The following is a 23,563-nucleotide window of genomic DNA, read 5'->3' as shown; positions in this document are numbered from 1 at the left end:
ACGGAATTCACCCTTTTAATGCATACATACAATTCAAGGGGTTTTTTTATTATTAAAACTTGGGGGTCGTGGTGCTGCAAGGATCACCACAATGTATGTGAGAACACTGCTGACTCCCCTAAAAGAAAGCGGTGCCCTTACAGTCATTCCTCAGCCTCCGTACCCCAACCTCAGCTTCAGGCAACCACTCATCCACTCTCTGTCTACAGATTCACCTGCTCTGGATACTGCATATAGATGCAATCATACAATATGTGTTTTCTGGTGAATGGCTTTTCTTACTTAGCATAATGTTTTCAAGATAATATTCCGTTGGGTGGATGCACCACATTTTGTTGCTCCATTCATTAGTTGATGGACATTTGGGTTGTTTCTACATTTGGACAATTAGGAAAAACGCTGGTATAAACATTCGTGTACTAATTTGTGTGTGAACATGTTTTTAGTTCTGTTGCCTATACATGTTGGAGTGGAACTGCTGAATCTTGTGCTTACGCCATGTTTTACCTGCTTGAACTACCAGGCTGTTTTCCACAGCAGCTGCGCCATTTTTATCAGTACTTTCCCATCAGCAAAGTACGAGCGCTCCAGTTTCTGCACATTTTTGCCTCCACTGGTTTCTTGTCTTTATGATCCAAGCCGTCCTGGTGGGTGTGAAGTGGTTTTGATTTGTGTCTCCCTAACGATTAATGATGTTCAGGATCTTTTCATTTGCTTATTGGTCATTTTTATGTCTTTGTTGAAATGTCTATTTAAATTTGTTGCCAATGTTTTAGTTAGGTTATTTGCCTATGTACTGTTTAGCCGTAAGGGTTTTTACATTCTGGACACAAGTCCCTTGTTAGATACATGGCTTGCACCTTCTCCACTTCTGATTGTATATATTTGGGGGAGGGGATTCAATTTTAATGGGAAAACCAATTTATTTTTCAGTTTCTTACACAAGTTTTTTCATCAGAGTTGTCTTTCAGACTAACTTGGTTTAGTGTCCATTTAATGATAATCACATTTTTTTCCAGTTTATCTACTGACTGGAGACAATTAAGAGGTTGTTTATTTTTAACCATAAAAATAGAGTGTAGCCATAATTCTTTTTTTTTTTTTTTTTTTGCGGTATGTGGGCCTCTCACTGTTGTGGCCTCTCCCGTTGCGGAGCACAGGCTCCGGACGCGCAGGCTCAACGGCCATGGCTCACGGGCCCAGCCGCTTCGCGGCATGTGGGATCTTCCCAGACCGGGGCACGAACCCGTGTCCCCTGCATCGGCAGGCGGACTCTCAACCACTGCGCCACCAGGGAAGCCCCATAATTCTTAAATGAATGGTTGTTGTTGAAGTATTACTTAAACATAGACGTTTCTAATTAGTTGAATGGGAGACTCGCTTGTGATTCAAATTATTTTGTGAGGCAAATTGTTTTTCCTGACAATACGCTCATCATCACATGAGAAGAAAGATTACTTGTTAAAGCAAGCTATTATTTTGTTAGATTAAAAAGAAATGGGGCAATGCAAAGAAAATTTGCAATAGCAAAGTGACGGTTTGGGTCAGGCTCATTGGATGAGTAAATGCAAACATCCACAGAGGATCGTGCACAGCTTGCTGGGGTGTCTTTAGACAAAATTACTAGAGCGTGTGCATCCAGGAGAAAGGAGGGCAAATAACTACAGGGTTTGGCTCAGAGCAAAAGAAAACTTTACCCATCATTAGTGTTGGTCTATTTCATTATCTCAAAATAATATAACCCCATTTAAAAAATCATCTCAGCCATAGCAGACATTATAAGTTAAAGCTCTTCTATTTAAAAGTTCTTAGCTTGGAAAGGTGGATTAGAATATTTTATGATTAAATCTCTTTTGGTCAAGTTTTTTGTTTTTTAAGCATGATATTATACAGGTTGGTATGTATTTCCTTTGGAATCCCCCGGTATATTGATAAAAGTTTTTTTTTAATATTTATTTATTTATTTGGTTGTGCCAGGCCTTAGTTGTGGCAGTCAGCCTCCTTAGTTGCGGCTCCAGGTCTCCTTAGTTGTGGCATGCAAACTCTTACTTGCAGCATGCATGTGGGATCTAGTTCCCGGACCAGGGATCGAACCCGGGCCCCTGCATTGGAAGCGTGGAGTCTTATCCACTGTGCCACCAGGGAAGTCCCTGATAAAAGTTTTATGAAATGAATTCATCAGTGACAATCATCACCAAATATTACACTCGTTTTCCTCTGACAGGTTGCTCTGGCATCAAATCCTACATAGCAGTATTCCTCTCTATAAAATTAATGTTAGTAGCATTCTGTAAGTAAAGTATAAAGTAGTTGATACTATTCAGGAGAAATGCAGTGCTCATCTCATTACAAAAAAATGCATCTTCTCATCTGTGTTAGTAGCAACACAAGTAAAGACATGTGTGAAAAGAGCTTTAGCACAAAGCAAACCCTCATATTGACTCTTAATCTTCACAGCAACCAGGAACTGACTTCTCTACTGAGATTTCAGATGAAGAAATAGGCTCAAGAATATTATAATTCATCCTAGATTACAAAACAAGCACATAGATGAGGTAAGCTTCACATCTAGTGATTGTTTTTCATACATTTTTCTTGTTGGATTACTGAGACGTAATCAAGTATTTGAGAAAGAGATAAAGAAGGAAGACAGGCATATTTGCCCCATATGTCTGTCTAGAGCAAACTTTTTTCTCATAACTAAGTCATGAACACCTTTCCACATCAATATGTTATCTTTGTTTCTTTAATGAAATATACTGAATTAAATTGTTTTCTCTTTAATGTAACACATTGTATAAAATTATTGATGTAAGCAATTTATTTATGATAGATGTGTGAGATACACAGATTATTTCTAATTTCAACTATTTAAAGTAGTCCTGCTATATAGACATACCTGAATTTGCAAAAATAATGGTCACCCTTGTCTGATTAAAAATTTTAGGGATAGAACTGTCGATGAAAGAATACCATCAAATTGTACACATCTACTCATACGCCCACCAAAAATGAACACCCAGGTGCCTGTTTCTACTGTCCACCCCACATCATTTTTAAGAAACGCTGACATTCTCATAGCTGAAAATGATCTTTGTTGTCATAATACATATTTTTGAAGTTAAAAATAGTTTGTTGGAGGGCTTCCCTGGTGGCGCAGTGGTTGGGGGTCCGCCTGCCGGTGCGGGGGACGTGGGTTCGTGCCCCGGTCCGGGAGGATCCCGCGTGCCGCGGAGCGGCTGGGCCCGTGGGCCACGGCCGCTGGGCCTGCGCGTCCGGAGCCTGTGCTGTCCAACGGGGGAGGCCGTGACAGTGAGAGGCCCGCGTACCACACACACACACACACAAAAAATAGTTTGTTGGACATTTTAGTTAGTCTTATAATTTTCTTAAGGTAATGTATTTAGTTTATTCTTTAATTGTGTTTCATCTTTGCTTTTTTCCCTTATTTCAAAATATCTCTCTGTATATTAATTCCATGTCTGGCATATTTATTGCAGCTGATATTGTCTATTTCGCTATTCAAAAGAAGGGGTTTTTTTTCATCCAGCTGTAAAATATGTGAGTCTCTCCCATTATTTTTGTTTCTGTTTCTTTCAGAGTCATGCCCTTTCCATCACACTCAGCTTAATCATCTGAAGGCCAACCTGATATATGCTTTGAAAAACAACGTAAGTGCAGCGTACCTTGCCTTTCCAGCTTGAACTTCCCAAAATCTTTTCCATGTATGTCACCTTGGAAAGTAAATCCTCCTCGTTCAAGTCCGGATGATACCTGATAATGCATGAAAAGGAAAAAACAATGCATAACAAGGATTAATGATAATCTCTTCTTTTATCATAATATAAATATTATTTCTATTTAGAAAGTAAAGGTTAACTATTTAAAAAAATTTGTCATTCCTTCAAGTGACCCACTTATAGTTAGAAATTGAAAAACAGAGACATGAACTTCAACTAACAAATAAATTCTCTCTCGTTTTGATCTCAAAAACAGTAGTTTTTTATAACACATATATAGGTTAAGTACCCTTGGTAAACGGGGACGCACACATGAACTACGTCAGGACCTGCATTATGGAAAACTCACTGTGTCACAACTACTGTCTCGCGTACCTCACGTGAGGCCGTGTACCCTCGAGTTAGGTGATGAATTAAAGCAGAAGCAAAGGGTTAACTTGCAAGGAAGAAAGTGAAGGGGGCGTCTTAAGTCTCTGTTTATCTGGGGATGCTACCTTTTAGAACTTTCGGGGTGGTTACCAGTGGCCTTGGAAAGAGTTTGGTCCCCACCCTTATGGTGGGGTGTGGTCTGGATCTAAGCTCTCTGGCAGGAACAGCCCATTTGCTCCTGGCCAGTTTGTTTCTCATTTCAGAGACAGGTTTCTTCCATCATACAATGAGGGGATGAAGTGGCCACGCAGCTGGGATGAGGGCTGGCTGAGTTTTCACGGGGCAGACAGGACCCGACCAGGTCCTCTCGGAAAGGAATCCCCCTTGGTGCCCCCAGCTCTGCGCAGACGCGGTGATTAGAAAACCCTTCTAGGAAGTACTCACGTAACCATCCAGTCCCCAGTTGTCGTTTTCAAAGTTGCTGACAAAAATATCCACTGGGCCTTTAATTTGAAAAGCTTTCAGAAGTAAGTGGGCCTCTTCCTTCTTGTAAACGCCTAGGAAAGGATCAGGGGGTTATTCTTACAACGTGGGGATGCTTATGAGTCAGTAATGCAGGTATTCATTTGATTTGGAATATGGTACAGAGATGATAACGTTTTAAATCACAGAGATTAATATTTTTATTTTTAAATTTTAGCTTCAGTACTTTTTTCCTAAAAATCACTTCTTATGAAAGTCCTTGTCTTATCTTTCAGTGTCATCTATTTCACTCAATTCAACATCTTTACCCCACAGAAAGAACAAAAGTAATATGCATTCAGTTAATTGATTTTTTAAATCCAGCATTTTATTCATATTTTACTCACTTCTGAGGGTAGGAGTATGTAGAAAAAAGAGAGACCATAACCTGGGGGATTAAACTACTGTGTATGAACTAAACAAGCTACAAGAATATATTGCACAGCACAGGGAATATAGCCAATATTTTATAATAACTTTAAATGGAAATTCATCTATAAAAATCTTGAATCATGGGCTTCACGGTGGCATAGTGGTTAAGAATCTGCCTGCCAATGCAGGGGACATGGGTTCGAGCCCTGGTCCGGGAAGATCCCACATGCCGCGGAGCAACTAAGCCCATGCGCCACAACTACTGAGTCTGCGCTCTAGAGCCCGCGAGCCACAACTACTGAGCCCGTGGGCTACAAATACTGAAGCCCGCACACCTAGAGCCCGTGCTCCACAAAAACAGAAGCCACCGCAGTGAGAAGCCCGCGCACCGCAACGAAGAGTAGCCCCTGCTTGCCGCAACTAGAGAAAACCCTCGTGCAGCTACAAAGACCCAGTGCAGCCAAAAATAAATAAATAAATTTATTTTAAAAAATATTGAATCACTAAAAAATGACAATTGTAATAAAGACAACTATGCTGAAAAGACACATGGGGAGTTAGGACAAAATTATCATAAAATTTCAACATGGGAAAAAATAAATATTTCTAAATCAATATAAAAAAAGAGAGACCAAAACAATAACCCCAAATATAGCTGCTTATACAGATGAACTGCACTTACTAAAATGAAATGAGCAGCAGGGTGGCCAAAGTGTGATGGACATACTTGTGGAGCCCGTGAGACCCTGGGTGTGAAGTGATTGACAGTCACACCTCTTAGCTACTCATGAGCTCCTTGGAGTGACTGCTGAGTGGTACTGCCCGGGGGTGTCACGGTGTGGCAAGGGGGTCAATGTGTTTGTAGCTACAGCTAGTTCCCTACTCAGAGGAGGAACTAAATAAATAAGTAAAGAAACAAACAGATATTAAATAATAATAATGAACCCAAATGTCTTCTGTGTAGAGAGGCAGGTTCAAGGGAAAAATCACACTGTTCACTTCAGGGACTCCAGCAGTTCATTCCCAGCAACTCCCATTAGAGAAGTGAAACTCTAGCATCTCAGAAAGAGTCTCCACTGGCCCATCACACAGGATGGAAGGGAACCCACGGACAAGAAGGACCACCTAAGGACTTGACTTTGGGCTCCATCATGTCCATCAGCAGCTTTGTGTTTCTGGTATCCAGGTTAACCTCTAAAACTCTGAACCCCACTTCTATATACTATCAGCAGAAATAAACTATATATTAGGCAACTTTTACAGTGATTAAATGAGAGAACTCAGCAGACCACCGGGGCCCCAGCCGGCCCTCCGTGGACGTTAGTTTCCCTTCTTCTTCCACACTCCCTCCTCATGAGAACGCACATGGCAGGTGGACTTATATTATATCCACTTGGGACTCAGCCAGAACAACCCTTGATCCACCCGCTTTCCCAAATCCAAACTAGAGATTTGCCAACACTTATCCACGGACATCAGTTACATCAAAATCACACTAAAGCATTTTCTTTGGGAAAAAAAAAAATCCAAACTTCACGAAGAGAAATAATATCTAAAGGAGATGGGTGAGCCTAAAATATCTGAACGTTTTACAAAGTCTCGGTTTATTCTGACACAGGACTAGATTTGAGCACCTGGTCTAAATCATTTATACATTCACAGGGTCAAGATGCAAAGCAATTTTGGGGCCCCTGGACCACGACTTCATAAATATGTACCTGTTTAAAAATCTTTGAGTGTGAATTATTTTTCTTTTCCTAAATCCAGAGTATGTGTACCATTTTTAGATGTTTTCCCATCCAAGAAAGCAGGAAAGCAAGGCGTGAGGGCCGGGGAGAAGTCCTGACCTGCTCTCACACTTCCTAGAGATGAATCCGTGTCTGTCTAGTAACTAGTGAGTGTGTGGGTGCCATCAGGGGCCCCTTGGTGTTCAGAACCAGTGCTGGAGCTTGTGGACAGCTCAGAGTCTGATCCCTTCAGGAGTCAGTCTACAGAAAAAGACACATGGTTGTCAGAAGTGAGATAACTGAAAAATCAAAACGCACTAGATTCAGTCATGAAGGTAATTCTGTGTCTTATTGGTGAGAGCCTGGGCTCAAGATCTAATCGCTGAGATTCTGATGGCAGAGCTCAAATCCTACTTCTGTCGTATCCACTTAGCAAGGCCAATGAATTTCCCTGAGTGTCTCTCTTTTTTAATCAGTTAAAAAAAAAAAAAAAAAAGGTGTTTAATAAGAATACACCACAAGGGCTTCCCTGGTGGCGCAGTGGTTGAGAATCTGCCTGCCAATGCAGGGGACACGGGCTCGAGCCCTGGTCTGGGAAGATCCCACATGCCACGGAGCAACTAGGCCCGTGAGCCACAACTACTGAGCCTGCGTGTCTGGAGCCTGTGTTCCGCAACAAGAGAGGCCACAATAGTGAGAGGCCCGCACACCGCGATGAAGAGTGGCCCCCGCTTGCCACAACTAGAGAAAGCCCTCGCACAGAAACGAAGACCCAACACAGCCATAAATAAATAAATTAATTAATTAATTAAAGACTCCTTTCCCTTGTACAATTCTCACCCTTAAAAAAAAAAAAAGAATATACCACAAGATGGATGTAAGAACGAAAAGGACAATATGTATATAAAGCACTTAAAATAGTGTCTGGTATATAAATCAGAGCTATTGCTTTATTAACTGAGATACATCAATGAAAACTCACCAGGAGCAAATGAGTTAAAAGAGAGAGAGAGAGAATAGCAAAAGAATGAATTCTGGAGACATGAATATCTGGACATAAATCTTACATCTTTGACTTAAGACAATCTGTGTGTCACCTTGAGCTCATTAATTCACTTTTCTGTACTGGTTTTGTAATCCTTAAAATGAGACAATAGAACCACCCTGTCATGGTTACTGAGATGATCCAGTGAGATGCAGCAGGTGCAAAGCCAAGGTAACGTTAACCAGCACTTAACGCGCGTTGGTGCCCTCTCTGCGAGAAGCAGGAGGGTCTGCCCCTGCTCACATCAGGGTTAGTGAAACCCCTCGGCACCTACCTGCCAACTTCAGCTCCCCCTGGGCGGCTTCCACGAAGGTTGCGTTCACCTTGCTGCTTGTTGCGTTGAACCAGTCAACAGTTAGGGTTGCAGGCTGTCTTTTCCCTAAATATTCATAATATCCCTTCCACACTGAATGGATGAAAAATACGTCTGAAGGAACTGTGGGGGGGAAAAGATGACTGTTAGCACCCACAGAAAAATTCCACTTCGATATCCTAATACACAGAAGGTATAACGTTGTTCATTAAGACAGCACAGCAGTGACAGTGATGAAGACAAAGATGGTCTATCTGCCTGTCCCTGCACAGCAGGGCTAAAAATCACATGACCCGAGCAGGGAGCAGGGACAGTACTGTGAGATGCAAATACACATCTGTCACCTGGTCGGAAAAATCTTGTAGATGCCAGCGCACACCTATTTTACCAGGTCTGGCAAGGCCAGAGTGTAGGGTGAAGTGGGACTCCCAGTATTAGGTTAGATTGTATCAGGCTTAATAAATACATTAAACTGACCTGGAAAATCACTACTGATACTTCATGTAATATCTGAGTCTACTTACTTTGGAAAGACTTAGGAGGCTCAGAAGAAATGACAGCCAGCGTCTGTCAGGAGCCTGCTGCCCTCACAAAGCCTGCATCTCAAAGCACCACCATGACTGCACAGACCCAGCGTATGAAGACAAAGATGTTTTATTTCTTGACGTCTTTATTTTGTAAGTAGAGCCAATCTCTCCTCTCTCTCTTCTACTCTTTAATCTCCTTATAAAAAATAGTCCAGTGTTGGTAAGAAAGCTAGATTAAATGATGTCAGATGGCATCTTTTAAGTTCAGAAACAAAAGGCAAAAAGTCTTCTTAAAACATTACAAGTCATCTGGGACAGGAATTCTTGCAAAGATTATTGAGCTATTCTCTCTTTTCACTGGTTAGAAAAAAAATTATTTTTCACATTTCTGCTAATAAATATGCATAAAATCCTGATACTTTTACAATATTGATATAAAATTTTACAGGGTAATTGAGATAAATCTACATCAATGATGCCACTAAATTTCTATTTGCTTTTTGTCTCATGACGTGTGTAAATTGTTTAACTGGACAAGATCCACCATGAGTGCAATTGGGCAGAACGTATTACTGGACTTCCTAGGTAGAAAGATTTGTGTCTCCCTAAACATATTTTTTTAGCAAATGCACTTATGGCAACACGTGAGGAGGACGAAGCATAGTGTCCCTTTTCTTTCCAGTTCCACTGGCCATTGCCCGTCTTCCCAGACAGGCTGACCCTATAAGACATCACCTAGTGACAGAAGAGTCGAAGAACAGATGTCATCACTTCCTATGGCTTTGATGGACCCAACTTCCTAATCATAATAATTTTAAAAATTGAATAAGTTTGAAGCGGAGCTATGACACAGGCATCTGACAGAGTTGCTGATTGATCAGTGACACTGAACAGGTCTTGCCCGTCATCAGCAGCATCACTGAGCCACACTCTTAATCAGCAAGCCCCAAATGCCTTGTCAGCCTTTCTAAAATAAACAGCCTTTAAAACAACGTCAAGATTGTTTTCCCTAATCAGAACGCATACACTCAACTGGAGCTGTGAACGCACTTGTTTGGGCCTCGCACTTAGGTCCCTCTCGGTGGATCTGAGTGGGTCGGCCTGGCTGGTCTGCCCAGTGGCTGGTCTGTGTCCCACTGTGACCATCGGGGATGTGGAAGATGATCTTTTCAGGTCTCTGTCCTCTGACCTGTTGCTGGTGGTTTGCAGTGTACTGTAACCACCGACAGGGGAGGTGCTAGGTTGTGCCTCCTAAACAAAGACCCCTGTTGAATCAGCACTTCCCTTCAGAGAGGGTAAGGCACGCTGACGGGGTGTCTGCAGCTTCAGAAAGAGCCTGCAGGCTTTTCACGACCACCGCAGCAAACAGGACAGACACGCCACCAGCACCAGCACCAGCACCAACAACAGCACCACCATCAATAGCACCAGCACCAGCATCACCAGCACCAGCACCAACGACTGTGTCGTTTTATTGAAGAAAAAGTTGCTTGTATAGAGCATTGATTTCTGTATTTGATATGTATAAATAACATTTACATAGACTACTCCAGAAGGTTTTTTTAAGGTAGATTTTATACTTCACGGTGTACATTGGATGGATTCCTTTAACTGTGCTGGAACTTTTTGCCTCATCTAAGAATTAAATGCAAAACCCAGCACTGTTTCTTAACTACAGCATTCCACATACTCTTTCCACCTCTGATCCTGGAATGGAGCTTTATGTCTGAGAAACAAGTGCGAAAACCTGAGTAAGGAAAACACCAGAAAAGGGACCTTATATATTTATAAATGTTTTCTGTTTCTGTTAAACTTTTTTTTAAAGTTTGACTTACATTATAATTTGGGGACACATTGTATTGTTTAAATATTCTCTAACTTTATAACATAGACACAATAGGCCAGGTGATTTGGAGTAAAGAACATCTTCGTTAGGAAATAAAACTGCATCTTTCCCATCTGCTATGGCACGCATTAAGCAAGGTACCACACACAACAAAAAGCAATAATTAACATATTCGGAGGCAGAGGATGTCTGAATTACGGAGATACTTGGGGAAGAAAATGGAGCCCCGCATTTGAAGTGCTCGAGTTCACAGCTGATGCTGTCAAAAAGCGTCCTTTACTGTAGCTTCCTCATTTGGAGGAAGGAATCACAACCCTCTTTATAAGGCTCTCCATTATACCACATTCTGGGTCAATACTTGATGTCCATTTCTGCCTACAAAATGCCTAAGGCACCTTTTAATAAAACAGCGTGTGACAAGGACAAAGGTTCTCCTTTTAAGTATTGTTCCATTAACAAGCCATAGCCATGAGAGAAAGAGGAATCTGTGTAGGCTTTTTGGTGTTTTAAATAATTGAAACATTAACTTGTTCACCGACTAATGGAATCAGAAATTTGCATGTTAAAATTTGTTTCACTGCACAGAGTATAGTAGAGAACAAATCACTTTATTTGATTTAAATCTATAACTGTTCTGGTATACAAACCTGGAGTTTTAGTAACTGTTTCATTAACTTCTCTCACTCCTTTACCTACAAGTAAAAAGACAAATTATCACTTTCAAAAAACATTTATTTTCGAATAAGTTTGAAAAAAATGTCAAATTGAAGCAATGTTCCTTTCTCCAGATTTCTTGAATGCACAAAATAGGAATATCTTACACATATCCATTTTAAACCCTTATATTCACAGCAGAATATCCTTTGCTTTTGTGGGAAAACTGAGTTTCGTCGTGGAAATCAATCTGGATCTGACATGCGCATTTCCATTTAGTGTGTTACAACAGAGAGCCTTGTAAATGAGGGTGTTTATACCCCTTTGTCACTCCTGTTTGGGATCTACTGCCCCCAGCTGAAAGGTAATATACAAAATCACTACAACTTCATAACCCTTCTCAGGTTTCCAGGTCCCCAACCCAATCAGTGAACTCTCAAGTTAACAGTCAATAACATCAAAATATTTCCCTGCAGAATGTTTAACTTGGTCTATCAACTTAGATTTAACTCATAATCTCTTTGCTTTTATAGTTTTGTATCAAACTACAAATTATCACTTTTTTAAAGTGTGTATTTTGCTATTTCTGAGAGAGAGGGGCAAGGGAAACATAAGTGTCTTTATTCCTACCGTGAGAGCTCCAGACAGGCTCCAGGAAACTAAAGCTAAAGGCACAGGCTTTATCACACTCTGTACTTTCCGTCTGTGCTGTCCTCGCTGCATGACTAAGCAGGGTTTGGTGGAGAACCTGAACGGTTAGCTGCCATCAGATCTGACTCAGTTATTACTCTTATTTGTAAATACACAAGTTTGTGAGTTCATTAATGCATCATTTCCGTGTTATTGCTTTTGTAATTTTAAAAAGCAGAACCAATGTCAAGAACACATAAACTTATATTTTACCGCCAAATAGCTTGTAGTCTCAAAAGTAAGACTTAATTTTATACATTCACCAATATTTGGTGATATTTGCCCATTTTCATTAAATAATACATTTTCCAAAAATATACTGTATATTATTTTCCTTTTAACTCAAAATGTGTTTCTCTTTGGCTTAAAGTGTGATTTGCAAATAATGAAATCTGCATATCTCCTTAGTCTGTGCCACTACTGTAGCCAACACTGACTACACACATGTTCGCACACACACAGCTCACACACATTAAGCATGGATTTGGTGGGGGCGACGGACATTGCTTCCAAGATGCTACTTCTTGTGGGTCTTAAACCTGGACACTAGCCTGACGGGCAACTGACACTCATCCTTGCTCTGCAGGGACCCACTTTCACTTCTCACCAGTGACTTACTTTTACAGACAGGTGACTTCCCTGTCCATTTCATGTCCGCTTTACACGTCCTGTGCTCAGATCCACCCGCGAGGAAGAATCCCGGATGGCAGGTGTACACTAAGGTGTAACCAAAAGTGGGGAGGTCGATGGCCCTCACGTCCGCGTGGGCTGGCGTTTCAGGCTGGCGGCAGGCGTGAGCTGAAATGGGATTTAATCCATTAGTAGTCCACTGTAGCCTTAGCATATGTGTCTAAGGAAATACAGCAAAAAAATTGGAAATGGCTATGAAATCAGTCTACCATTTAAAACTGAGAATACAGGAGCTGTACATATCACCAACATTCTGGTCTCTGCAGCTTTCAGCACAACAAAGCCTTGGTGTTTGCCAGCTCTCTCTCTATCTATCCACCTATCTATCTATTGACATCTATCATCTATCTATCTATCTGTTTCCTTCTCTACATATATGTGTGTAATTATGTGTAGAAATTTAGAATAGAAATCATAGCTTTAGGGCCTCCCTGGTGGCGCAGTGGTTGAGAGTCCGCCTGCCGATGCAGGGGATACGGGTTCGTGCCCGGTCTGGGAGGATCCCATATGCCGCGGAGCGGCTGGGCCCGTGAGCCATGGCCGCTGGGCCTGCGCATCCGGAGCCTGTGCTCCGCAACGGGAGAGGCCACAACAGTGAGAGGCCCGCATACCGCAAAAAAAAAAAAAAAAAAAAAAAGAAATCATAGCTTTAAAATAAACACTTCTGACATACTATTAATATAAATAGTATGTTAAATTTTATTAAGAGCAGTACTTTAAACTAAACACATACACATTAAAGTGTATTTTTAAATATGCTTTGATTTTTGTCCAATGGCAACTAGAAAATTTACTGCTCAGTTAAATGAATAATTAATTTTGGTCAAAATTTGATGTTTGTTTAGAAAATTAATTGAAATATAGATTCTTATTATCTTTAAAAATATCATTTATGAGTAAATAAGGTTGTAATGTTTAGATCTCAACTTATTCTTTATAAAGTGCACAGTTATGTGTCAAATAAAGGACTTGGCCGATTATTATAAGTTTACATTATTAAAATCATGAATGCAATCATTTTAAGTATCCTAGTATTTTGCACTTCAGCAAACTTTCAAGGTAATGAAGACCTATTAGTTCCACACACAAACACACACACATGTGTATATACATACATAGATGTGCATGTGTGTATCAATATAATATCTCTCTATATAATATCCCCATATATAATTTGAGTAGAGATTCAGAATAGAGATGATACCTTTGAAATAAATATACATCTTATAATACTGATACATAAATACACAAAAATCACACCTTATATACTATTAGAAGATTTTTGTATAACATCGTACTTGTCTTTATGTCTAACGTAGTAAGAGATACTACGTTGCACTAAATTGGCAAAGGATGAAAAGTTGATTACTAATCATTCATACAACATTTCTCCTAATCTCATGATTAAGTCACAGAATAAAATTTGGTCCTAAGTAACTATTTGAATGATCGATTCATATATAGACTCCGAAAAGAACACTTCAAACATTTCTATAAATATGCTGACGTATCACATGGTCTTTAATAACCTGAGATGAACATACTAGGAGAATAACAGCACAAATAGGTTTTCTCTCCGTGAATGTTAACTATGCTATCCACTGATCTTTGGTTTGGGGCAGTTTCTCAGACTTAAGTGCCTTGGTATCACCTGGAGGGCCTGGGTGCTATAGACTGGACCCCTCCCTCTTCTGCACTCCACCCTCCCCTGGCCCCCAGAGCCTCAGGTCCTGTGGGTCTGGATGGGATCCAGCTCAAGATTTGCATTTCAGCCGAACCCCAGGTGAAGCTGCTGCTGGTTCCAGGGGATCAAACTTTGAGAAACAGGAGTTTAGGGAACTGAAAACAATCAAACAAACAAAAATAAGTTCCTCATTATTTCCCGGGAAGGTAAAACACTCCCCAGCTGCTGGAGAGCAGACAGGTCCCTGCCGACCTCGAGCAGGGGTCGCACTTACGGATGCACTCTGTCTGGATGCCGCTCCACGTCAGGTTCGCCAGGCAAGTTCGCGTTGTAGAACCTTGAACGTGGTAACCTTTTCTGCACCGGAAAAACACCATGCTTCCAACCTGGAGGGGAAACCCAGTGAGGAACTGCTGAAACCAGGGGTGACCAAAACTTGGGTTTCTTTTTTTTTTTTTTTTTTTTTTTTGCATTACGCGGGCCTCTCACTGTTGTGGCCTCTCCCGTTGCGGAGCACAGGCTCCGGACGCGCAGGCTCAGCGGCCATGGCTCACAGGCCCAGCCGCTCCGCGGCATGTGGGATCCTCCCGGACCGGGGCACGAACCCATGTCCCCCGCATCGGCAGGCGGACTAGCAACCACTGTGCCACCAGGGAAGCCCCAAAACTTGGGTTTCTTATGGTGAGTCAGTGAGAACGACACACACATGTAGTATATTCCAGTGTTCCGATATATTTGGCCCTACATGTCTACATGCCAGAAGATGTTACCTGAGCCTTCAAGGCCACATGTGAGCCCCAGTATAAAATGTGCTGGCTTTAACCTGTGTCCTTGGCAGGGTGTATGAAGGCCATCAGGAAGGGGCCAGTGTGCATCAGGGCCAATCAAATGAGAACATTTTAAGTTTCAGGAAAAACAGGGAGAAGTGGCTGAAGAAAAAGGACTTTTATTCTAAATTATTAAAAGGACTTTTATTCTTAATTAACAGGACTTTTATTCTAAATTAACAGAGTGTGCATATTTAGCTCTGGCTTTCAAAGCCATCTGATCAGAGACCCCTGAAGTCACTCAATTACTTAAGATGGTTGAAACATTGTATTTCAAGCTTCATTACTTTGCATCTTTAGGTATTTCTTCAATATTTGTGTTAATGTACTTTTTATTTAAAAAGTCAAATGAACATTCAAAATATTCAATATTGAGCATGCTAACCACTCTTAGAGTTATGAGAGATCATACAGAGAAGAGATACCATACAGGAACCCTAGACTATGGGGCTTGAATGCATTTTCTTCTTCTGTTTTTGTCTCTAGAATTTAATACTATTCACCTATTCTATCAGGTCACCAAATGGGGTCTTTTTATTTGTAGCTCTTCAGTGGCAAGTCACCCTGCTTTGAGATTTGCTATGTCAGTTCAGCAGACAAAAAATACAAAAATATGCCTGCTTTCAAATAGAGATTAATATAGCAGTTAATACTGTGTAAATAAGATACATATAGTTATCTCAGTGTTGACAGTTAAAATAACAAGCAGAAATCCTCTCTGAATGGATTTTGTTTGGGCAAATATAACTTGAATCAAATACGGTACATAAAAACACACATATGTTTAAGTATCAGTTTCATTTCAATGTAGAGAAAAACATGGTGAAATAAAAATGGAGAACCTCGTATCCTCTTGAGCTATTCTGTATTCCAAACTGTGGAGTACCAGGGTCTGGGCAGGTGTTGTGAGCAGGATCTGAAATTCACAATTAAAACAAAAATTAGAGAACCAGGTATGGTTATTACCCGGATTCTAACATTATTACTAACAGGTCTCATGAAATTCAGAAAATTGTGTTTTGTCAAATGTGCAAGATGTTTTGCACAAAAGTTTAAAATTAAATTGCTCTTTTTGCCTTTTTTTCAGATATATTCTTTAGATATTAATTTTTAGTGCTTTATCAGACTCTGAATTGCTCTGTGTATTATTTTCTATATCAGAATAAGCACATTCTTTTCCATTCTCTGGTTTAGTTTTTCTCCACTGATGTATTGGTTGGTTAATAGTACATTATCTTCAGTAATTATCTATTATGATCATTTTTAAGGATTTAATTAATTACCATCTCCTTTGCCATATATTACATTACTCCAAATGTCCTGAATTTTCTTCAAGATTTCAAAATGAGGAGTATACTTAATGCTTAGAAACAGAAGCATATAGTAGACCAACAGTGATAATTTTCCAAAAAATGTAGTATTTCACCATCAGTGAGCACTTCAGCTTTACTATGGCTGCTTTCCACTGCTAGTGGGAAAACAAAATATAACTTTTTTTAAAAAGTATGTTTTCAAGAGAAACTAACCTATGGGGGAAGAAAAACATTTTTTTAAGGTTTTTCAGAAATAGCTACAGTAAAGCAATAGTTTAAACCAAATGGCAGTAAACATTAACTAGAAAAGGCACTGCTTCAATGAAATTATTTCTAACAGTGTATTTTTTTTGGTTCCTGAATATGTATTTTTTACTGAAAAAATCATTCATAAATTAATATACAAAAATGTACATACACATGAGTAAATAATGTAGTGACAAAGGACTATTTTTTGTAAAAAGTGGTTTTTAAAACATCTTTAGATTTCAGTGCAAAAATGTACTCCTGGCACATCTTAAGTGCCACAAGAGTAAGCTCAAAAAACTGTATTAAGTAGATATGATTTAATTTCTTAGAAAACAACCAAGGATATAAATCATTAATTGCTTGCTACGTGTCTTGTGCTCAGGAGAGCCGGGCGAGCAGAATGACCCAGGCCATCACCTTGACTCTGCAGGAGGAAAAGAGGCTCTGAGTGGAGAATGGAGGATTCAGGTCTCTGTACCCCTGATGGAGTGACTTTCAACCACTGTCATTTCTACCTGAACCCTTTCTATGAGACAGAGATTAGGTCTAAAAATGAGGGGTTAGGCCACATACAGAGTGTCTTCTGACTTGGAGTTTCATTTTCATGTTGGAAAGTCAACAGAGCACGAGTGTCCCTGCAGCCCTCTCTACCGTGGCCAGTGGTGCAGAGAGTTTAGTGGGGGACCGGGGGACAGGAAAGCAAAGGCTCAGGTGTCCCTCTGGTGCCACAGCAATAGTGGCAGCTTCCATAAAGCGCTCTTTCCCCTAAAGAACGCAGCTGTTGGTTGAGAGGGGCAGGAGATAGAGGGACTGGGGTAAGAGAATAGACTCTGGGAGCGATTTTTAAGCAACTCGTAACATGAACTGCCAACTGAGTTAGCACGATTTAAGAGAGGCTGCCCATCAGTGTAGCTGATTAGCGCCTACGCAGAGCATTACCTATAAGAACGTTATCTATGTGCCCACAAATGGTCCGTTTTAAAATGAAATGTCCTCATCCCCAAGCCCCTCAGGGCTGTCATGTCATCAGTACCGATGCAGGTGGGCTGTGTGCCACTCCATGTGCCGTCCGCTTGGCAGACTCTCCGTGACGACCCCACCAGGATGAAGGGAGATCTGCACTGGAAGAAGACTTCAGATCTATAGGTGAAGCTTTTCCCACTGAGTCGTCCCTCAGCGGGTGTGCCCGGGTCTCCACAGAACACAGCTGTAGAAAACAATCGAGACATCGGTTTGCCTTCTGTGTCCCTGGATTAGCTTAACCTACTAAACTTGTTTAACTAGTTTCTGTTAAATCTCTAGGTATCCCTATTAAACCAACAAATGATGAAAAGAACAGAATCTGCCCTTGGGCAGTGTAGTCTCAAATTGGAATTTTTACCTATTGTAAGGTGGCTATAAATCACGCAGGCTCTTTTCCTCAGACTGTAACCGCGGGTGTGCATGTTGGTGATTTGCAAATGAGACCGGGAGCCGGTTCTCCCAGAGGACTTACGCAGGCATTGGGGGACGTCTCCTTTCCACACGCCACGGCCTTCGCAGGAGAGGATGGCGGGGTGGGAGAGCTGGAAGCCCCGGGCGCAGCTGTAGCTCACGCTGGCGCCCCAGCGTAAATCTGATCCTTCCACCTTCCCATCTTGAACTGGAGGAGGTTGACCACACATGACAGCTGTTGCCAGAGCACACATGGGAGTCAACATTCTAGAGTTTCCACCACAACCATAATGCACCAAGGACTAACATTTTAATTTTACCTGCGCTGCAAATGACATCTACAAAGGGCTGCATTTTTTAATAGAAGATTATTGAGAAAGACAGTAAATCAAAATAATAAAACTTGTCTCCAATACTTCTTCATTAATTTAGATCAAGTCCATAAAAGCCAAGCAAAGTCAAAACATATCACACTGTAAAAGAAAGTGTGGGATCAAACACAACAGTCTCAATATGTATAAGACCAAGAAAGAAAGAAAGACTGCTGTTCAATTTACGTCTTTTTATGTTGTTTACCAGAGACAAATCCAGTCAGAATGTGGTCCCATGACATGAGTACAGACTTTTGAATTTATATATATAGATGGTAAGAATTTCTCCCTCTATCTGTATTTTTTTCTTTATATAAAGATAACAATTTCCAAAAGACATAGTCTGTTGATCCATTTGCTGAAGAATTAAAAAACAGTGATTGTTGCATGGTTGAAGGAGATTCTGTAAGAAACCACTTGCCAGTGTTTTATCACAATCTAGGAGCTTCGGGCCAGAACACGGATCTCACGAGTGACTCCCCAGCTGGTGCTGGCGTCCACCCTTCCCACTCCAGCCATTATTCTAAGATGCCTTGTCTAAAAGCTTCCCTGAAGATCCAAGAGCTCCTAGACTTTTCACACTGGAGGAGGTTTGCCAATGACAGTCCAGGCAACAGAAGGCAGCAGGAAGGAAGACTCACCTATATTTTCTCACCTGCAGTTTCTCATGGGCTTTCACATGCAAGAAAGACACACAGATCCAGAACCACTCATGCACAGCCAGAAGCTGGAAATGGGCCCTTCTCTTGCCATTCAACCTTCTCTCTGTCTATTCAGCAAATATTTCTGGAGAATCCCTATGTGAAGATTGGGGGAACGTGGCTCTAGACAGACGACGTCAAGCAGCAAGGCCCCCGGGTGGGAACGGTGACGAGTGACATGGTTCCACGGAGGGGAGGACAAGGGCGGCCAGCGGGAGAAGAGTTCAGGTGGAGAGAGAGGTCTCTTCTGCAAGGGCCTGGTTGGCCGTGGAAGTATTATTAATGCAACAGGTTCTAAACAGAGGGACAGAGACCCACACAACATATGAAGTCCCAGGGACCTGACAATCTATGGACACGTGCCATCAACAAGCTCATGTGGCTGCAACAGCCCAACACAACTGTGTGAGCTTCATTACACATCCATTTAGTACCTGCTCCATGGCAGCATCGTATTAATAACTGCAGATGGAAAGAAGGATGGGAGACGGGTCCTCACCCTCCAGTGGGAGGAAACCAGGGCACGCCCAGAACCGCCCAGGCCAGGAGGGCTGGAAACACCGCCGTCAGGTGCGGAGGTCTCACCTGAGCCTCACAACAAGCTCTACACAAACTACCTGTCCTTCAGAGCCCTCTGAGCGTGGCGCCTTCCTCACTAGGGCTTCCTGCTGCGCCAGCTCTCAACTCACGGTTTTTATCTGTCTGCCGCCTAATGAAGAGTGGGGCACCCCTTTGTCATGTCTGATCGCTGCCGGCTTCCACGCCCTCTCCCTCCCTTCCCCTCTGGCCCAGCTGACAAGAGCCCGCAGGCTCCCTCTGGCGCTGCTGCAGAGCCCTGACCGTGCAAATCCAGCCCCGGTACAGCTGGCACCGCCCCCCCAACCCCCGCTCCCCTGCTTCCCTCAAGCCATGCAGACACCTTCCGCCTGCCCTGCTCTCCCTGGAAGGCCTGCTGTCCAAGTCGTAAACCTTCCCATACCACCTCCACACCACGCGGCATCGCTAGTCTCCGCATCCAAAGCCCACAGAACATCTCGCACTGACCATCTCTGCCCCTCTTCTGCCTTCTTTGATGACTGGCTTCTCTCTCTGACCTGACTCTACGTCCCCGTGGTAACAGTCCCCATCGTATCTGCCACAGACTTAACACGGCCGCGTTCACCAAGAGAGAGCAAAGCTGGGGTTCACAGCACAGACTCCAGGGGGAGTGTGGCTGCCAACGAACCCTGATGTCTCCAAGCCCCGATCTGTGATCCTGAGCATTTACTAAAACTCTCTGTGAGTCAGTCTCCCGTCTGTAAAGCGGAGATTAAAGTATTAAGAAAATGAAGTGATTTAATATTTGCGAATGAGTTTACAAGAATGCCTGGCACACAGAAGGTTTACACAGATGCTTGCAAACTGAAGTACAACATAACTCAATAAAGACTTCTATATGCGTGAGTAGAACACACAAACCTCTGCAGGTGGGTTTGCTTTGATCCCATGCGCTGTCCTTGGTGCAGCGGATCGTGGAGGACGAGGCAGGTTCCATGGTGTAGCCAGGGTTACACTGGTAGCTGACCGTACTGTTGAAGGTGAAATCTGTCCCAAACTGGATGCCATTTGCCAGTGTACCTGGATCTCCACAGCTTATAACTAGTAAGCGAAGAACAAAAAAGAGTCGGAAAAACATATTATCATGAAATAACTTATTCCTGGTTTCTATTTAAGTGACTCTCCTTAAGCTGCTATTCCGAGTGGTTAAGGCGTGTATTGTTACAACAATATCCCCCTCTCTCTGTTTGACAGTTTTACTGGCCGGCAGTCAGGAGGCTGCATGTTTGGAACCACTTGTTTCTATCCCACTGGTGGTTGGCTATGCGGGTGACAGCTGGCACCCATGTCCAGTCCTGGGTTAGGCGTGATGAGGGGTCACACCACAGAGTCAAGCACAGAGGCACAGGCTGAGATCAGAGAACCAAGCACCTGACCCATTTCCCTCAGACTAACTGGTCTACAGAGAGAACAAACCTTGACTTTCTTGGACCTCAGTTTTACAATATCCAACCCAACCAACCGTGCAAAGCATTTTCAACCATATAAATAAGAAAGTGAAGAAAAATCTAAAAGTGCTTAGTAATTGGCCATAATATCAAACATATGTATGATATGATATAATCCCGTTTTCTCTATGGATTAAAAAAATCAGTACAACACTATAAAATCAATTTATTTTCTCTGTCAGGTAGATGTCACCACCAGGACAGCAGGCCACTCACGTGTGCAGTCGGGGGCTGTACCCGTCCAGGTCCCGTTGGCGGTGCAGTGCCGCGTGGTCAGCCCCGAGGTCCTGTAGCCATCCCAGCAGGCGTAGACCACGGAGCTGGAGAACAGGACGCCGTCGCTGCTGACGATCATGCCGTGGGTGGGCGTCCCCGGGTTCCCACAGGACACGGCTGTGAGGGAACAAAACCGGGCCGTACAGAGAGACCCGTCACCACGTGAGGAACCTGAGAGGCCAAAGGCCATCGGGGTAACAGACTGCTCATGTATTCCAAAAGTCACAGGACACGTAACCATGGGAAAGTTTTCACACATATTTTACCTTAAGACTCATGCCATTCTCTTATGCATGAGTTACAAATGTGCAAGCTACATGTTTGTATTATCTTTTCTAAAACGCATTACTTCCAAACAGATTAAAAGATGAGTTAAAGCACTGACAATTCGAAACCATGGTAGTCTGAGATTTAACACGTTTATAACCAACAGTGAACTTACCCTGATCCTTCAAAGGGTCTGTATGATACCAGTGACTCAGAATTGTCTCCCTCTTCAATAGCTGAGTTTAAAAAACCTGGGCAAATCAGGTCATATATTACATCTCCAGGACAATTCATTTTAAAAAATAAGGGATGCCTGAGGAACATGAATGACTACACTTAAACTGTTCTGTGAAACGGTCTCCTCAATGTTCCCCAGTCTACGGGAGGCTGTGTTAACTGGCTTTGGAATGGCTGCACCTTAAATCTCTCTCCAGACGACTGCAGTGCCACGTACAGGCATGAAGACTTCAGCTAATGCTGGGCAGTGTAACAGACCTACACTCTGAGTATCTATCATGTGTATTCCTTCGTCAGTGAACAAGGAAACTCAGCAGCTGCTGGGTGTGTATCAAGGTGAAGATTTTAATCCATAACAGGTTTTTTGCCTTTTTCAGTTAAACCCATTTACCATAAAGACGGTTATTTTTCCTCCTTAGCCTCCCACAATAATGCACAACAGGCAGACATACAAAGAATGTGAATTTTAATAACCACAATGTATCATGAGTTCTTTTTCTGAGAATGACCAAAGTATTTGCAAATACTCTTGCCTATTTAATTGCTCCACTTTCAAAGCTAGCCTTGAGAATAAAGACACACTCTTCTTAAAAATGTGAAAGAAAACAGATTGCAAAGTAAAAGCCACTATAATGGAAGTTTAGGGAATTCCCTATCATATTATGTTAAAATGCACATACTCTCAGGTTGGACTAGATCTTGTTTGACAAGTAAAAAGCACACATGCTGGTGCTTCTACGCCTGTGCCCACGTCGGACATAACTAATCAATTATAACCCTCTTCCCTGATGAGTCTGGGTTTGGACTTACAATTCCTTCTAACACAGATTGTTCAGTAGTTTCTTGGTTGGCATTTGAGATGAGATATATTTATCAATCTTGAAGCAGAGGATACCTAACATTCTCTAAAGCTCAAAAGTTCTTTGATGGCTGTGACATAAATAAAAATTTCACATTGCAAAAATCCAAGCTGTTGGCCTATTCAAGACAATTCCTCATCCATTCAACAAATACTGATTCATCATTTCCTGTGCACAGTTACTGCACACATGTATGAGTGCAAGCCTGACAAAGCAAAGAATTATATTGATCCAATTCATAACAAAAGACACCTGGGTATATCATTATATTTTATTCTAATCATATCTGCTATTAAAATCTATGTAGCAATTTTCAAAAGTGATATGTGAAGGACTAATGCTAAACTAAAGCAGGTCACTGTTGAAAACATATTCAACTTAACATTGTCAGTGAAAGAATGTCCGTCATAACAATGACTTCCTAATGTTTATAAAGTTCCCTCAAATATTGTATCCTATAAAATCAAATTCATGGTTAACTTTTTTTTTCCTGACAGGGACACTTTCACTGATGGCTTTGCCTATGAACATGAGGGTTAGAAAACAGAGTCAACATAGCTGTTTTTACATCAAGGTCTTAATGTTGTAAGACATACGGGGACTATCACTAAAGCAAAACAAGAGACTAAATGTAGGATCACTAGAAGGAAAACAAGATTTTTTAAAAAATTACAAGTTAAAATTCTTTCAAAATACATCTTTTTTAAAGTACATTTGGTTAATGTGATTCCTTTTGGTAAAAGATTATTTTCTTTTAATCAATTTATAATAAAATAGCACTATACTTATTCCAAATGCACTTTA

The 23,563-nt window shown here is 41.7% G+C and overlaps 1 protein-coding gene across 1 annotated transcript in view; it reads right to left on the bottom strand.

Moving 5' to 3' along the window:
- The window catches only part of CSMD1 (CUB and Sushi multiple domains 1), a 1,461,432-nt gene that overhangs the window by 3,541 nt on the left and 1,434,328 nt on the right, over positions 1-23,563 (bottom strand). Inside the window, exons 60-70 of the mRNA XM_060085850.1 lie at positions 21,336-21,512; positions 20,533-20,712; positions 18,064-18,237; positions 17,602-17,775; positions 15,849-15,922; positions 14,454-14,565; positions 12,424-12,603; positions 11,109-11,153; positions 8,050-8,211; positions 4,554-4,666; positions 3,687-3,774 (exon numbers count right to left, since the gene is read on the bottom strand). Coding sequence (XP_059941833.1) covers positions 3,687-3,774; positions 4,554-4,666; positions 8,050-8,211; positions 11,109-11,153; positions 12,424-12,603; positions 14,454-14,565; positions 15,849-15,922; positions 17,602-17,775; positions 18,064-18,237; positions 20,533-20,712; positions 21,336-21,512 — 1,479 coding nt within the window. The remainder of the gene's footprint in view (positions 1-3,686; positions 3,775-4,553; positions 4,667-8,049; positions 8,212-11,108; positions 11,154-12,423; positions 12,604-14,453; positions 14,566-15,848; positions 15,923-17,601; positions 17,776-18,063; positions 18,238-20,532; positions 20,713-21,335; positions 21,513-23,563) is intronic.

The sequence above is a fragment of the Mesoplodon densirostris genome, chromosome 20 (assembly GCF_025265405.1).
Source record: "Mesoplodon densirostris isolate mMesDen1 chromosome 20, mMesDen1 primary haplotype, whole genome shotgun sequence".
Lineage (NCBI taxonomy): Eukaryota > Metazoa > Chordata > Mammalia > Artiodactyla > Ziphiidae > Mesoplodon > Mesoplodon densirostris.
The sequence above is the reverse complement of the archived record's forward strand: the minus strand, read 5'-3'. Positions and strand labels throughout refer to the sequence as shown.